General features: G+C 40.3%; 1 protein-coding gene across 12 annotated transcripts in view; it reads left to right on the forward strand.

Annotated features, from left to right (window-relative positions):
- The window catches only part of SYNE1 (spectrin repeat containing nuclear envelope protein 1), a 518607-nt gene that overhangs the window by 325458 nt on the left and 180678 nt on the right, over positions 1–12471 (forward strand). For 9 of the 12 annotated variants that reach the window (XM_029048032.2, XM_029048087.2, XM_029048053.2 and 6 more), the window contains 3 exons: positions 1606–1749; positions 4248–4430; positions 5601–5741. In XM_029048032.2, coding sequence (XP_028903865.1) covers positions 1606–1749; positions 4248–4430; positions 5601–5741 — 468 coding nt within the window. The remainder of the gene's footprint in view (positions 1–1605; positions 1750–4247; positions 4431–5600; positions 5742–12471) is intronic. The other 3 variants (XM_029048059.2, XM_029048070.2, XM_029048093.2) reach the window with 2 other exon arrangements.

Below are 12471 nucleotides of genomic sequence, written 5' to 3' on the forward strand. Positions count from 1 at the left end.
TCCCTCTAGAATATTATCATTATTTCTATTCAGATAAACAGATGATCTTAGGATAATAAGTAGTCCAAGGATATACTTAAAATTGATGAATGTGGAAAATTGGAAATAGATTGTCTGCTAACCCATCCAGAGGCACAAAACTCTGAAAATTGTGTGAAGCAATTTTTATTTAATATATGTGTCTTAGAAATTGAGCAGGACAGAGAGAGGAAATAATAGTCAAACAAGATAGTTATGTAATTTTTAATAATAGATAATTATGGTATTTGTTAAGTGCTTACTATGTGCCAGGCATTATACTAAGCATTGCGGTGGATTCAAGCAAATCGGGTTGGACACAGTCCCTGTCCCATGTGGGCTCACAGTCTCCATCCTCATTTTACAGATGAGGTAACTGAGGCACAGAGAAATTATGTGACTTGCCCAAGGTCACACAGCAGACAAGTGTGGTGGAGGTGGGATTAGAACCCACAACCTCTGACTCCCAAGCCCGTGCTCTTGCCACTAGGCCACGCAAATCATATGATGGGAGATGAGATTGAAGCTACAAGTGAAATATCATAAATTCCATACAACAGAGATCTCTGTTCCAAGGAATATATTTCCAAGTCAAAAAATAGTACTTTGATTTCTTTTTCAGTGAAATAAATAAATGTGATTAACAGTTATGCTGCCTGTCACCCAAATTTTCCTTCAACTTCCAAATAATCCTCTACCTTGCATATCCAAATCAGTGGACAATCAGGAGTCTGGGGTGATCTTGGCATGTACACTGTCCATGCAGAAAGGCATTACACCACCTCTGTCACTCCTCATCCTTTTTTGGTCCCCCAGTTTCTAAAGCATGTCCACTGGAACACTTCAGTTTTTCCCTCACACAAAATAAATTATTCCCTTCACTGCTGCCAACCTCCACCCTCTTTCCCTTTCCTTTAGCACTGTAGAATTTGGGTGTATGCTCTCTCACTCTCTCCCCCGCTCTACCCCTTTCTCCATCTCTCTCTCCCCCCATCTCTCCCTCTCTTTCCCTCTTTCCTCTCTCTATCTCTCCCCCTGTCCCTTTCTCCTTCTCTCTCTCCCCCATCATTCTTCCCTCTCTTTTTTCTCTCTCTTTTTTATGGCATTTGTTAAGCACTTAGTGTGTGCTCAGGTGTCCCCTTTCCCCACTCCAACTGCTTTAACAACAAGAGACTTCTGCCAGATTAACTAGGGACTGGGTGGAAAGAAAGAAGAAGGGAAGAAAAGATGGAAAAGCGGTGATGGTTGTTTTGGATCCTGTGCCTAACCTATCCTCTCTTCCTGGAGAGCAGCTGTTCCAGTCACCATTCCTTCCTGAGCACAGAGAACATAGGAGTGATCTATGCAGGTTGGGTTTGGCCGTTGTATCTGAGCAGTGGCCAAAATGTGACTTGCTTAAGAAATGGCCATCCCTTTGTCTCGTTTCTGTAGTAAAACAATTGCTCAGCGCCTCCCATAGAAATGCTGCGAAAGTTAAAGCAGTTTGCAAAGATATAATCCCATTTCTTTTACTGCTTGTAATTGGTTTGTAAAGAGATTTACTGAGGGACTAGTTTTTTTTTTTTTCTGGGCATCTTCTCTTTAAAGGAAGCAGTGGTCCAATATGAGCAATACGAACAAGAAATGAAGCACCTACAGCAACTGATAGAGGAGGCCCACCGTGAAATTCAGGATAAACCGGTGGCAACTAGTAATATCCAGGAACTGCAGGCCCAGATTTCCCGCCATGAGGTAAGCCTTTGGTTAAAATGTTTAGGATACTGGCTTAGGTTATTGGTAAGAAATGTTCATCGACATCTCTTCCAGTCATTGCTCAACATGCGTGAAAATCAGCATCAGCCAAAGATATATATAATGTGTGAAAGAAGTTGAAAAACTGAAATTGTAGGTAAAAGTTTAGTAACTGGATTTGTTTTCTCATTATAGCTATATAATAATCGTGATATTTAAATGCTTTATTATGTGCCAAGCACTGTACTAAGTGCTGGGTAGATATGAGGTTCCGTGTGGGGCTTACAGTCTAAAGTAGGAGGGAGAACAAATATTGAGACTGTAATCTTGTTGTGGTCGGGGTACTTGTCTACCAACTCTGTTATATTGTACTCTCCCAAGTGCTCTCCCTGTGTTCTAATCCTGACTGTGCCTCAATTTCCTCAACTGCAAAATGAAGATTCAGTAGCTGTTCTCCCTCCTACTTAGACTGTGAGACCCGTGTGGGACAGGAATTGTATGTGGCCTAATTAATTTGCATCTAACCTAACACTTAGAATGGTGCTTGACACAAAAGAAGCACTTAACAAATACCATTTAAAAAATCAAGGAGCAAAACCCTTGGATTAAAAAAAAAATAGGGGCTAAGACTTCTGGTGTTGGTAGCCTTGTTGTTTATTGACCATTATAACATCTTGTGAATTTAATAGCCACAGTGGCAGTAGTGAGTAGCAGCATGGCTTAGTGGATAGAACATGGGCCTTGGAGTCAGAAGGTCATGAGTTCTAATCCTGGCTCCGCCACTTGTCTGCTGTGTGACCTCAGGCAAGTCACTTCACTTCTCTGGACCTAAGTTACCTCATCTGTAAAATGGGGATTGAGACTGTGAGCTCCATGTGGGACAGGGACTGTGTCCAACCTGATTTGCTCGTATCCACCCCAAAGCTTCATACAGTACATGGCACATAGTAAGTGCTTAACAAATGCTATAATTATTATTATTATTAACAATCACCCCTTAAATTACAAACACCTTTGTCCAAATTGTCTTGAAATTAGCTTGGAAGTGAAAAAGATTATGGTTAAAATGCATCCTTTTATAAATTTAAAATAGAGAATTTATGTGTCTTCAAGCAGCTGTAAGGAAGTGTGACTCATGTTTAGAATTTTCCGGTGAAAAATTCAAATTTGAAATGCAGGCCTTGCATGATTAAATTTAACTGTTTCATTGTGGTGTCAGCATCTAAAGCATAAAAGCAGAGAGAGACTTGGGGAGAAGCACAAATGGTTTCTAGAGTACAAGAGCAATTTGGGTACTGAGAAATAATCATCAGTGGTATTTATTGAGCACTTACTGTGTGCAGAGCACTATACTAAGCACTTGGGAGAGTACAGTTCAACAGTGTCGGTAGACACATTCCCTGCCCACGGTGAGTTTACAATCCAGAGACGAGTTTACAGTCTAGATAATAACAATAGCAGTAATAATAATTTTGCTATTTGTTAAGCGCTTACTTTGTGTCAAGCACTGTACTTAGCACTGGGGTAGATACAAATTATCATTCAGACACAGTCCTTGTCCCACAGGGAGTTCACAGTCTAAGTAGAAGGGAGAACAAGTATTGAATCCTTACTTTACGGTGGAGGAAACTAAGGCACAGAAAACTTACTTGTGACTTGCTGAAGGACACACAGCGGACAACTGTCAGTGCTGGAATTAGAACCCAACTGTTCTGACTCCCAGGCATGTCCTCCATCTCAGGAACATCCCCAGACGGAAGAACCTATGGTGACAGTGGCATGAGATCATAAAATTGCTGTATGAAAACTGAGGCTCTCTGCTGCTGAGAGTTGCTCCAGGCCTCACTGAAGCACCACTTCTATAAACCGACAGCCCTGTGTTCAATTTGCATGTAAAATAAACAACAAAAAAAAAACTCGTGCCCAAAAGGAATCACTTTGCTGATTACTCACCGTGCACTATATTTCTATTTTCTCTGTTCATTGTATTCACAGTAGTGAGAGCTGAGTCGCATTTTTTATAGTTTTAGTCATCACATGACCTCATTTCCATGGCATGAACCATCTGGGAAATTTCAGCTCATTAGTATCTGTAAAAATATTTTCCTTCTCCCTAGTGTCAAAAGATAAAGATTTCTCGTAGGGCAAATAGTACAAAGCTCAACATTTAGAAATCATTAATGAGCAGCAGATCATTCCTGTTGTGTCAGTGCAACCTAGAGTCTGGCTTCATAAGACTTTTCCGGTTTCCCTGCATAGCTCTTGTGGTTTAACACTGCTGTGAGATGCAGCCTGACTTGTTCTCTTGCACAGTCCCACATCCTGCCTTTCAGCTACTGGCTGATGATGATGTCTGGTTTCTGAGACTCAGATCAGTGATTTCATTGGCTGGCCCTGGAGAATGATAGGTTGCCTGCTCTAAGGAAGATGAATGCTACTACTTCTGTTTCCTCTTGACTGTGCTCTGATACATGGCCAAAAAAAAAATGTTTTCTTAGGAGCTGGCTCAGAAAATCAAGGGTTACCAGGAGCAGATAGCCTCTCTGAATTCCAAGTGCAAGATGTTAACAATGAAAGCTAAGCATGCCACTATGCTGCTGACAGTTACTGAAGTAGAAGGAATGGAGGATTTGGATACAGAACTCCTTTCAACACACTCGGCTCATCCTTCCGTGGTTATGGTATGGACCAAACTGGTATCATCTCCCTTTCCTCCTCAGTGCTGTTCTCTTCCATTCTGCTGCTTTGCTAAAATATAGCCAACTGCCACAGTTCACTTTGTATGCCTGGCTTCACTAATACAACTGGGGTGTTGCAGATTAGAACATAGTGTTTTTCTTCATTAACTTTCGAAAGCAGCATTTGTGTATCACGACAGCTTTGTATGTAGTCAAAGGGCTTGAAAGTGACGTGCGTTATTTACAGAAAGCATGATCATTGATTGAAATAAGCTCTAAAGCATTATTTAGCATGATGAAAACTGTCTTGTTCTTGAGCATGCATCCAGATTTTTAAGATAGGGTAAAATTCACAGTGATGTAATATAATTTTCAAAGAGTAACCTGAGATTAATCTTCTGCATGTTTTGCTATGCATTGACAAATTAATTTCAGAAGAAGATTTTAAGATGTGAAATTTTGATTTTAGGGCTAGAGAACAGTTTTTTTTAACTATATGCTGTTTGTATGCCTGGGTGTCTGTACCTATGGCATAGACACATGTGAATATTGAAACTTTGAAGAAAAAAATTGTTTTTATAAGTACATTTATATTTTGTTCTATTAAAATGGTCCAATTCTGTTCTGCAACACTCATTCCCTCACAATCATGCCCTACATCCAAAAAATAGAGAGAGAGAACATCCAAGTTTAATTTGCCAAACTTCATGATAACCTTTGGATGCACCATACATCAAGTGACATTTGGCCTGCCTCCTGACATATCCGTTCTATTGTGCTTTCAGGTGCTTTGGTTTCCTAGATTATTGTTGGAATCGCAAGATCCCCAGCAAAAATCTAATTCTATTGAATAGAATCATTTTCAGTTTTGTAGACCTGGGGGTCTCCATGAATCGGGGAAGAGAAAAATGGACAGCTAAGATCAGAAAATATTTAACTAGCAGGCCATGAAACTCCAAGTTTGACTCCAAGCATTGGGCCTTACTTACGTCACATTCAGCACAGACTGAAAAGCTTCTAACTCCTTAATCAGGAATGAATACATTCCCCAAATTGGCTCTCAGCAATGCCATTTTGAGAATAGATTATGTTTTGGTCTGCAACTGATGGACCCTCTCGTTGACATTGTTGACTGATCTTCTTCCTGTCCTTTGGGGCTGGTTACTGTGGTAGATGACTGCGGGTCGCTGCCACACACTGCTTTCACCTGTCACTGAGGAGTCTGGGGAGGAGGGAACCAACAGTGAGATTTCCTCTCCACCTGCCTGTCGCTCTCCTTCACCTGTGGCTAATACAGATGCTTCTGTTAACCAGGTACCCTGCCACTTGGCCTTCCCTCATCCGTAATCTCTGGAAAGATGCAGGACCCCATTCTGCACACTGTTTCAGTTTCCCAGGTGGCCACATCCTGATTTATTAGTGCGAATTATGGCTACTGTTTTGAGACCCAGTGGTGAACTCAGTATCCCGTTTATATCTTCAGCACATTTGTTGCAGATGAGATGGGAGATTTTGCAATTATTAGGCTTGAGAAGTTCCTAAATAAACCTTTGTGTTCTTAATTCTTGGCAGAATGGTGTGCTGCATCCTGCAGAACTCAAAATGTGCCATGTGATATAACAATCTGTGTGTTCGAATCAATAGTGTGGTGTTTGTGGCTTAATGCTTGACACCGTTCTTGTGTTTCAAGCATTAATTGTCACCTTTCTATTTTATATGGAACTGAAGGCATTCTAAAATATGACTAAAATGTTTTGAAATAGACTAACCCATTTTGAGTCATGGCTTCCCCAACTGAAAGCATGGCAAATTGGTGTATTATGAATGACCCTTCATAGGTTTCATCCTTTTAATCATTTACAGTTGTAAAAAATAGCAGTAGCTGGTCCTCAAAATTTAAAGATGATACTACTGACACTGAGATTTTCTCTGTGCAGATATGGTTGAAAAGACCAGTGTGTAACCATTTCTTCCACACTGTTAATGTGTGAAGGTTGTTTTTCTATTTCAGCTTGCCAGAGTCATAATACTACTTTACCTGCCTGTGTTTGGAGGGGTTGTGTTGGCCTTGAGATGTTACACTCCTGTCTTGTTGTGAAACTTCCAATTTATCACATCCATTAGTCAGTTTCATTATCTATGAAGTGGGGAGAAGCCCAGAGACTGGATTGATGAATGACCAATTTTCAGATTTAATAGAAATACTAGGTACAAACATTCTTAGAGCTGTCAATTTCTATTCGAAGACTTATTTTCTTTTTACTTTAGGAACAGTCTTACCCATCTTTGGAATTTTCTTCATTTATTTTCTTATTTAGTAAAACTTTTCTCAGGCTTTTACATACAAGATATTTTCTAGAACTGCCCCAAGGATATAGTGGATATAGGGTCTTTCACCTGGAATCGCAAGATCCCCAGCAAAAATCTAATTCTATTGAATAGAATCATTTTCAGTTTTGTAGACCTGGGGGTCTCCATGAATCGGGGAAGAGAAAAATGGACAGCTAAGATCAGAAAATATTTAACTAGCAGGCCATGAAACTCCAAGTTTGACTCCAAGCATTGGGCCTTTGCACTTTATCTGGGATACACATATTGATGGTGATGATTGAGAGGGTGGTTTTTTTTTTCCTTAATTATAGGAATTTTATTGGAGTTATATCTAGCTAGACACCATCAATCTGTGACATGCTGGCTGCAGCCACCCTTGAGGTTTGCTGTAGCCAAATTTCACCTGTAAAGTGTATTAAGGGGTTTCGACCCAGGCTGATTTGTTCTAGACCCCCAGCTCTTCTGTGACTAGGTAATGATTGTATATCAAAAACTGCAGGGGCAAGAGCAAGAAATAAATGTATACTAAGCTTAAGGAAGAAAAGAAACTATCTTCAAAAACTTTACTGCCATCTGTCAATAATAACATGTTCACAGCTCTGTGATCATTAGGGAAAGAGTTTGGAAAGAATAAAGGAAAAGGAAATTGAAATCATATTTCCTTCTTTCAAGAATTAACCTAGGAAATTGAAACTGTCAAGCAGAAATTAAGTGATGGAAACTTTGGGAGAAATTGACTATTTTAAATCTGTTTACTCAGACCAAAGAAAACAGTATTTGGACATTTTATAACATTCATTCATTCATTCAGTAGTATTTATTGAGTGCTTACTATGTGCAGAGCTCTGTACTAAGCGCTTGGAATGTACAAATCGGTAACAGATAGAAACAGTCCCTGCCCTTTGACAGGCTTACAGTCTAATAGGGACTGTATTCATTCAGCTTTATTGATCTGCCAATGTTTTCCCATTTGAGTGGTAGACAGGTTGTGTTCATCATTTTCATGGTGAAAGCAAAATTCAAATTTACTGGATAATTGCACGAACCTGCTTTGCTTTGGCTATATGGTCAGAACTTCTATTCAAGACAATGAACTATAAACAAGAACTCTACTTCTAAATACACAGATATAGGTAGAAAAGGCTCAAACTATGTACATCTCTATTTCTTGATTTTAAAGTAAGAACTGTTGATACGAGTGATAGTATGATATGAATAGCTTCTTGTAGCTAAAAATAAAATATTTGAGGAGCTCATCCATCTTTAGTGAATCACTAAGAAGGCTTAACCTAAGAAATGGCAAAATTTTCTAACTGGAGTTAGAAAGCAATTCTGGGTTGGATCTAAAGTCCAGAAGAAGCATAATTTTTCAGAAAATTCCTTTATATATAAAAAATTTAATTTAAACCAGAAATTCGCTAATATCTTGAAGCACCTGTAGGAAGTTTTAAAGACAAACCTTTTGTTCATAAATCGTTGCTATTCCTGGTTCATTATGACGTAGTTAATGGCCATAGGTGGAGTTTCCTTGAATTGAAATATTATTTCCGTCCAGTCCTCATTTCCCTCTGTGGAAGGGAATTAACTCTCTCTCAAATGTTTTAGTAAACTACATTAAGATTTTTAATATCATTACTCTGAAAAGTTTAGAGCTCTTCAATTTGGAACAGTCTGAGAAGCAACATAAAGAATTTGAATGTGGAATCACTATATCATATTCCGTAACAACAGGATGAGGAGGACACCAGTTAATGCTTAAAAATCACAGGAATAGTGCCCAAGCCTGACCTGATTGTCTTTTATCTACCTCAACAGTTAGTACAGTGTTTGACAGGTAGTAAGCCCTTAACAAATACTTACTATTATTATTATTATTTAAAAGATGTGGTTAAAAAGGTGTGGTATTTAAACACTTTATGCTGAGCATTGTGCAAAGCACTGGGGTAGATAGAAAATAGCAGAGCAGACACAGCCTTATCCCATGTGGGGTTCACAGTCAAAGGGGGAAGTAAACAAGGCATTTGATTCTCATTTCATAGATAAAAAAACTGAGTTACAGTGAAGTGATTTGCCCAAATTTACTCAGCAGACCAATGACAGAACCAGGATTAAAGCCTGGATCTCCTGACACCAAATGCTGTGTTCCTTCCACTGGGCCACACTATCGCAGTGGTGGATTCAAACCAAAAGAAACAATTTCCTATACAGAAAATGGACAGCATGTGAAATGCCTTATCATGGAATGTTGTGGAGACCAAATTATATCAGGAGATTCTTGGATGAGAGGACCCGAATGGTTATTCTATTGCCTTTGCTGGAAGTAGAATACTAAACTGTACTACTGATCTGACCCAGTAATGGCTTTACTTAAGTGGCTTCAAATATATAAAATTGGCCCAACCAAAAGTCTGGATTTCAAGGATTAGATAGTCCATGATAGAGTGATGTTTCTTTTTTATATTCAGAACATGGCCACATCACCATTATTCAGTGATTAGTGGCGTAAAATATCATATAAAAATGATTTTATTCAATTTTACTCAGGTAATTTAGGGGTGTATATAGCGGTGCCTTATATTGAGTGTATTGGCCTATTTTCCACTGGATGTGATGAGAAGGTCTGCTCAGACCATACATGTGAGTGTCACTGTAACTGCCAGAGAAAAGGGTTGTGAGTCTAGAAACTTGAAAATGGGAGAGCCATCCTGGCCCTAAAGTTGTCTTGGATTGCTCATTTGTTCTGCCCTGAAGAGGGGTAGATGAATGAGACCAGGGACTTCAAGGGAGCAAACATGTAACAGTAGCCTAAAAAGCCAACACAATACTGGGTCTCATCAGAGATGCACTAAGAAAGAAGAAAGAACTAAAAATAATGATGATATTCATTAAGTGCTTACTATCAAGCACTTTTCTAAGCACTCAGAGAGATACAAGCTTATCAATTTGGACACAGTCCCTATCTCACAAAGGACTCAGTCTTAATCCCCAGTTTACAGATGAGGTAACTGAGGCTCAGAGAATAATAATAGTAATATGTTATTTGTTAAGCGCTTACTATGTGCAGAGCACTGTTCTAAGCGCTAGGGTATACAGGGTAATCAGGTTGTCCCACATGAGGCTCACAGTCTTAATCCCCATTTTACAGATGAGGTAACTGAGGCACAGAGAAGTTTAAGTGACTTATCCACAGTCTCACAGCTGACAAGTGGCAGAGCTGGGATTTGAACCCTGACCTCTGACTCCCAAACCCATGCTCTTTCCACTGAGCTATGCTGCTTCTCTAATAATAATGATGGTATTTGTTAAGCACTTACTATGTGCCAAGCACTGTTCTAAGTACTGGGGGGTATACAAGGTAAGTGAAGCGACTTACCCTAGGTCACACAGCAGACAAGTGGCGAAGCCAGGATTAGAGTCCAGGTCCTTCTGTCTCCCAGACCCATGCTCTGTCCGTTAGGCCATGCTGCTTTGCTGTTATATTAAACCATATGACACTCTCACATGGAATATCATGGGGAGTTTGGGTTGACACTTCTTAGGAAGGACACCATTTAACTGGAGGGTAAACACAGAATTTCTGTTTTTCCAAATCCCACCCTTTAAGGCTGGCTACTGACAGTCGGCTCATATGCCCCATACTTCGAGCTGTCATGCAACCAGTGCATCAAAAAGTGGCAGCCATATCATCAAGAAGACCAAGTATCAAGTTCCTAGCAAAGAAGTGAAACCTGCAAGGTGCTCTATCATTTCACCATAGCTATGCAGTTCTGATGGTGTAAGAAACCCCAGCTACAAGTAACGATACCAACAGCTTCTCAGAGACCCTGCCGATCAGCCAGCCTTCAGGGCTGAGGTAAATGACTTGGTAATCATATGGTATAGTGACTAGAGCACGGACCTGGGAGTCAGAAGATCATGGGTGTTCTTATCCTGACTCTGCCACTTGTCTGCTTTGTGACTTTTGACGGGTCCTCACCATTGTCTTTAAAACACTCCATCACCTTGCCCCCTCCTACCTCCCCTCGCTACTCTCCTACTACAACCCAGCCCGCACACATCACTCCTCTAATGCCAACCTTCTCACTGTACCTCAATCTCGCCTATCTTGCTGCCAGCCCCTCGCCCATGTCCTGCCTCTGGCCTACAGCGCCCTCCTGCCTCAAATCCAACAGACAGTTACTCTCTCCTGCTTCAAAGCCTTATTGAGGGCACATCTCCTCCAGGAGGCCTTCCCTGACTAAGCCCCCCCCTTTCCTCTTCTCCCACTCCCTTCTGCATTGCCCTGACTTGCTCTCTCTGTTCTTACCCCCTCCCAGCCCCACAGTACTTATATGCATATCTCTAATTTTTTTTATTATATTTATATCTGTCTCACCCCCCTTCTAGACCGTAAGGTTGTTTTGAGCAGGGAATCTTGTTTCTTACTGGGTTGTACTCTCCCAGGTGCTTAGTACAATGTTCTGCACACAGTAAGCACTCTGTAAATACTACTGAGTGAATGTCACTTCACTTCTCTGTGCCTCAGTTACCTCATCAGTAAAATGGGGATTGAGACTGGGAGCCCCATGTGGGACAAGGACTGTGTTTACCTGTTTTGCCTGTATCCACCCTAGCGCCTAGTACAGGGCCTGGCTCACAGTAAGTGCTTAACAAATACCACTATTACCATTATTATTATTATAATTGGTATAAATTGAGTGCTTACTGTGTGCAGTGCACTATACTAAGCCCTTGGGAGACTACAATACAACAGAATTGATAGACATTGTTCCCTGCCCACAGGAGACAGATATTAATATGAATAATTTATATGTAATTTATAGCTACATATGTAATTTTTAAATCAAAAAATTTCAATTTAAACCAGAAATTCACTAATATCTTGAAGCTTCTTGGGCTCATAACAAAATGGAGGCCTACAAAAGCACTAATGAAGCATGCAGATCAAGTTAAGAAACCTTTGTCACTAATGGCGGGAATCTAAATATGAAGAGATCCAGGGATATGCTGACCATCACCAAAGGACTTTCATAATTGAGAACCTGTATGGTCCCATACATGCTACAACAGTGCCACTGAAGAGAACAAATGGAACTACTTTTAACAAAGAGGGAATCTTACACAGACCAGTCAGTAAATTGCATTTTTTGGGTGCTTACTGTGTGCAGAGCACTGTACTAATTGCTTGGGAGGTAGAGCACTCTACTAATTGCTTGGGAGGTACAATATAAGAAACACATTCAAAAACACTATAGTAAGCTTTGGACCTACTTTCCACCATTGAGGAGGAGGAAGAAGCCCTTCAAAACATAGAAAAGTAGCTAAAACATGAATACATGGCCTTCGCTTCAACTTCTGAGGAGGTAACTTCACAAGGAGGTGACCGAATCCTCAGACGTCCAGTCAGGCTTGTGCTCAACTTATGAAACACTGAGAAAGTGCCATGAGATCTCAAAGATGTCACCATAATCAACACCTTCTAAAAGAAAGGAAAGAGAGTTGATTGGGGAAACTCTGCCTTTTACTTTGCCAGCAGACTTCTAGCCAGAACCATTGGGAAGCAGAGTGGCTTAGTGGGAAGATCACAGGCCTGGGACTCAGAGGACCAGGGTTCTAATTCTGACTCTTCCAGTTGCTTTCTGTGTGACCTTGGGCAAGTCACTTTACTCTGAGCCTCAGTTTCCTCAACTGCAAATGGGGATTTAATAACTGT

This window comes from Ornithorhynchus anatinus, chromosome 2 (genome assembly GCF_004115215.2).
Source record: "Ornithorhynchus anatinus isolate Pmale09 chromosome 2, mOrnAna1.pri.v4, whole genome shotgun sequence".
In the NCBI taxonomy this organism is placed as follows: Eukaryota; Metazoa; Chordata; class Mammalia; order Monotremata; family Ornithorhynchidae; genus Ornithorhynchus; species Ornithorhynchus anatinus.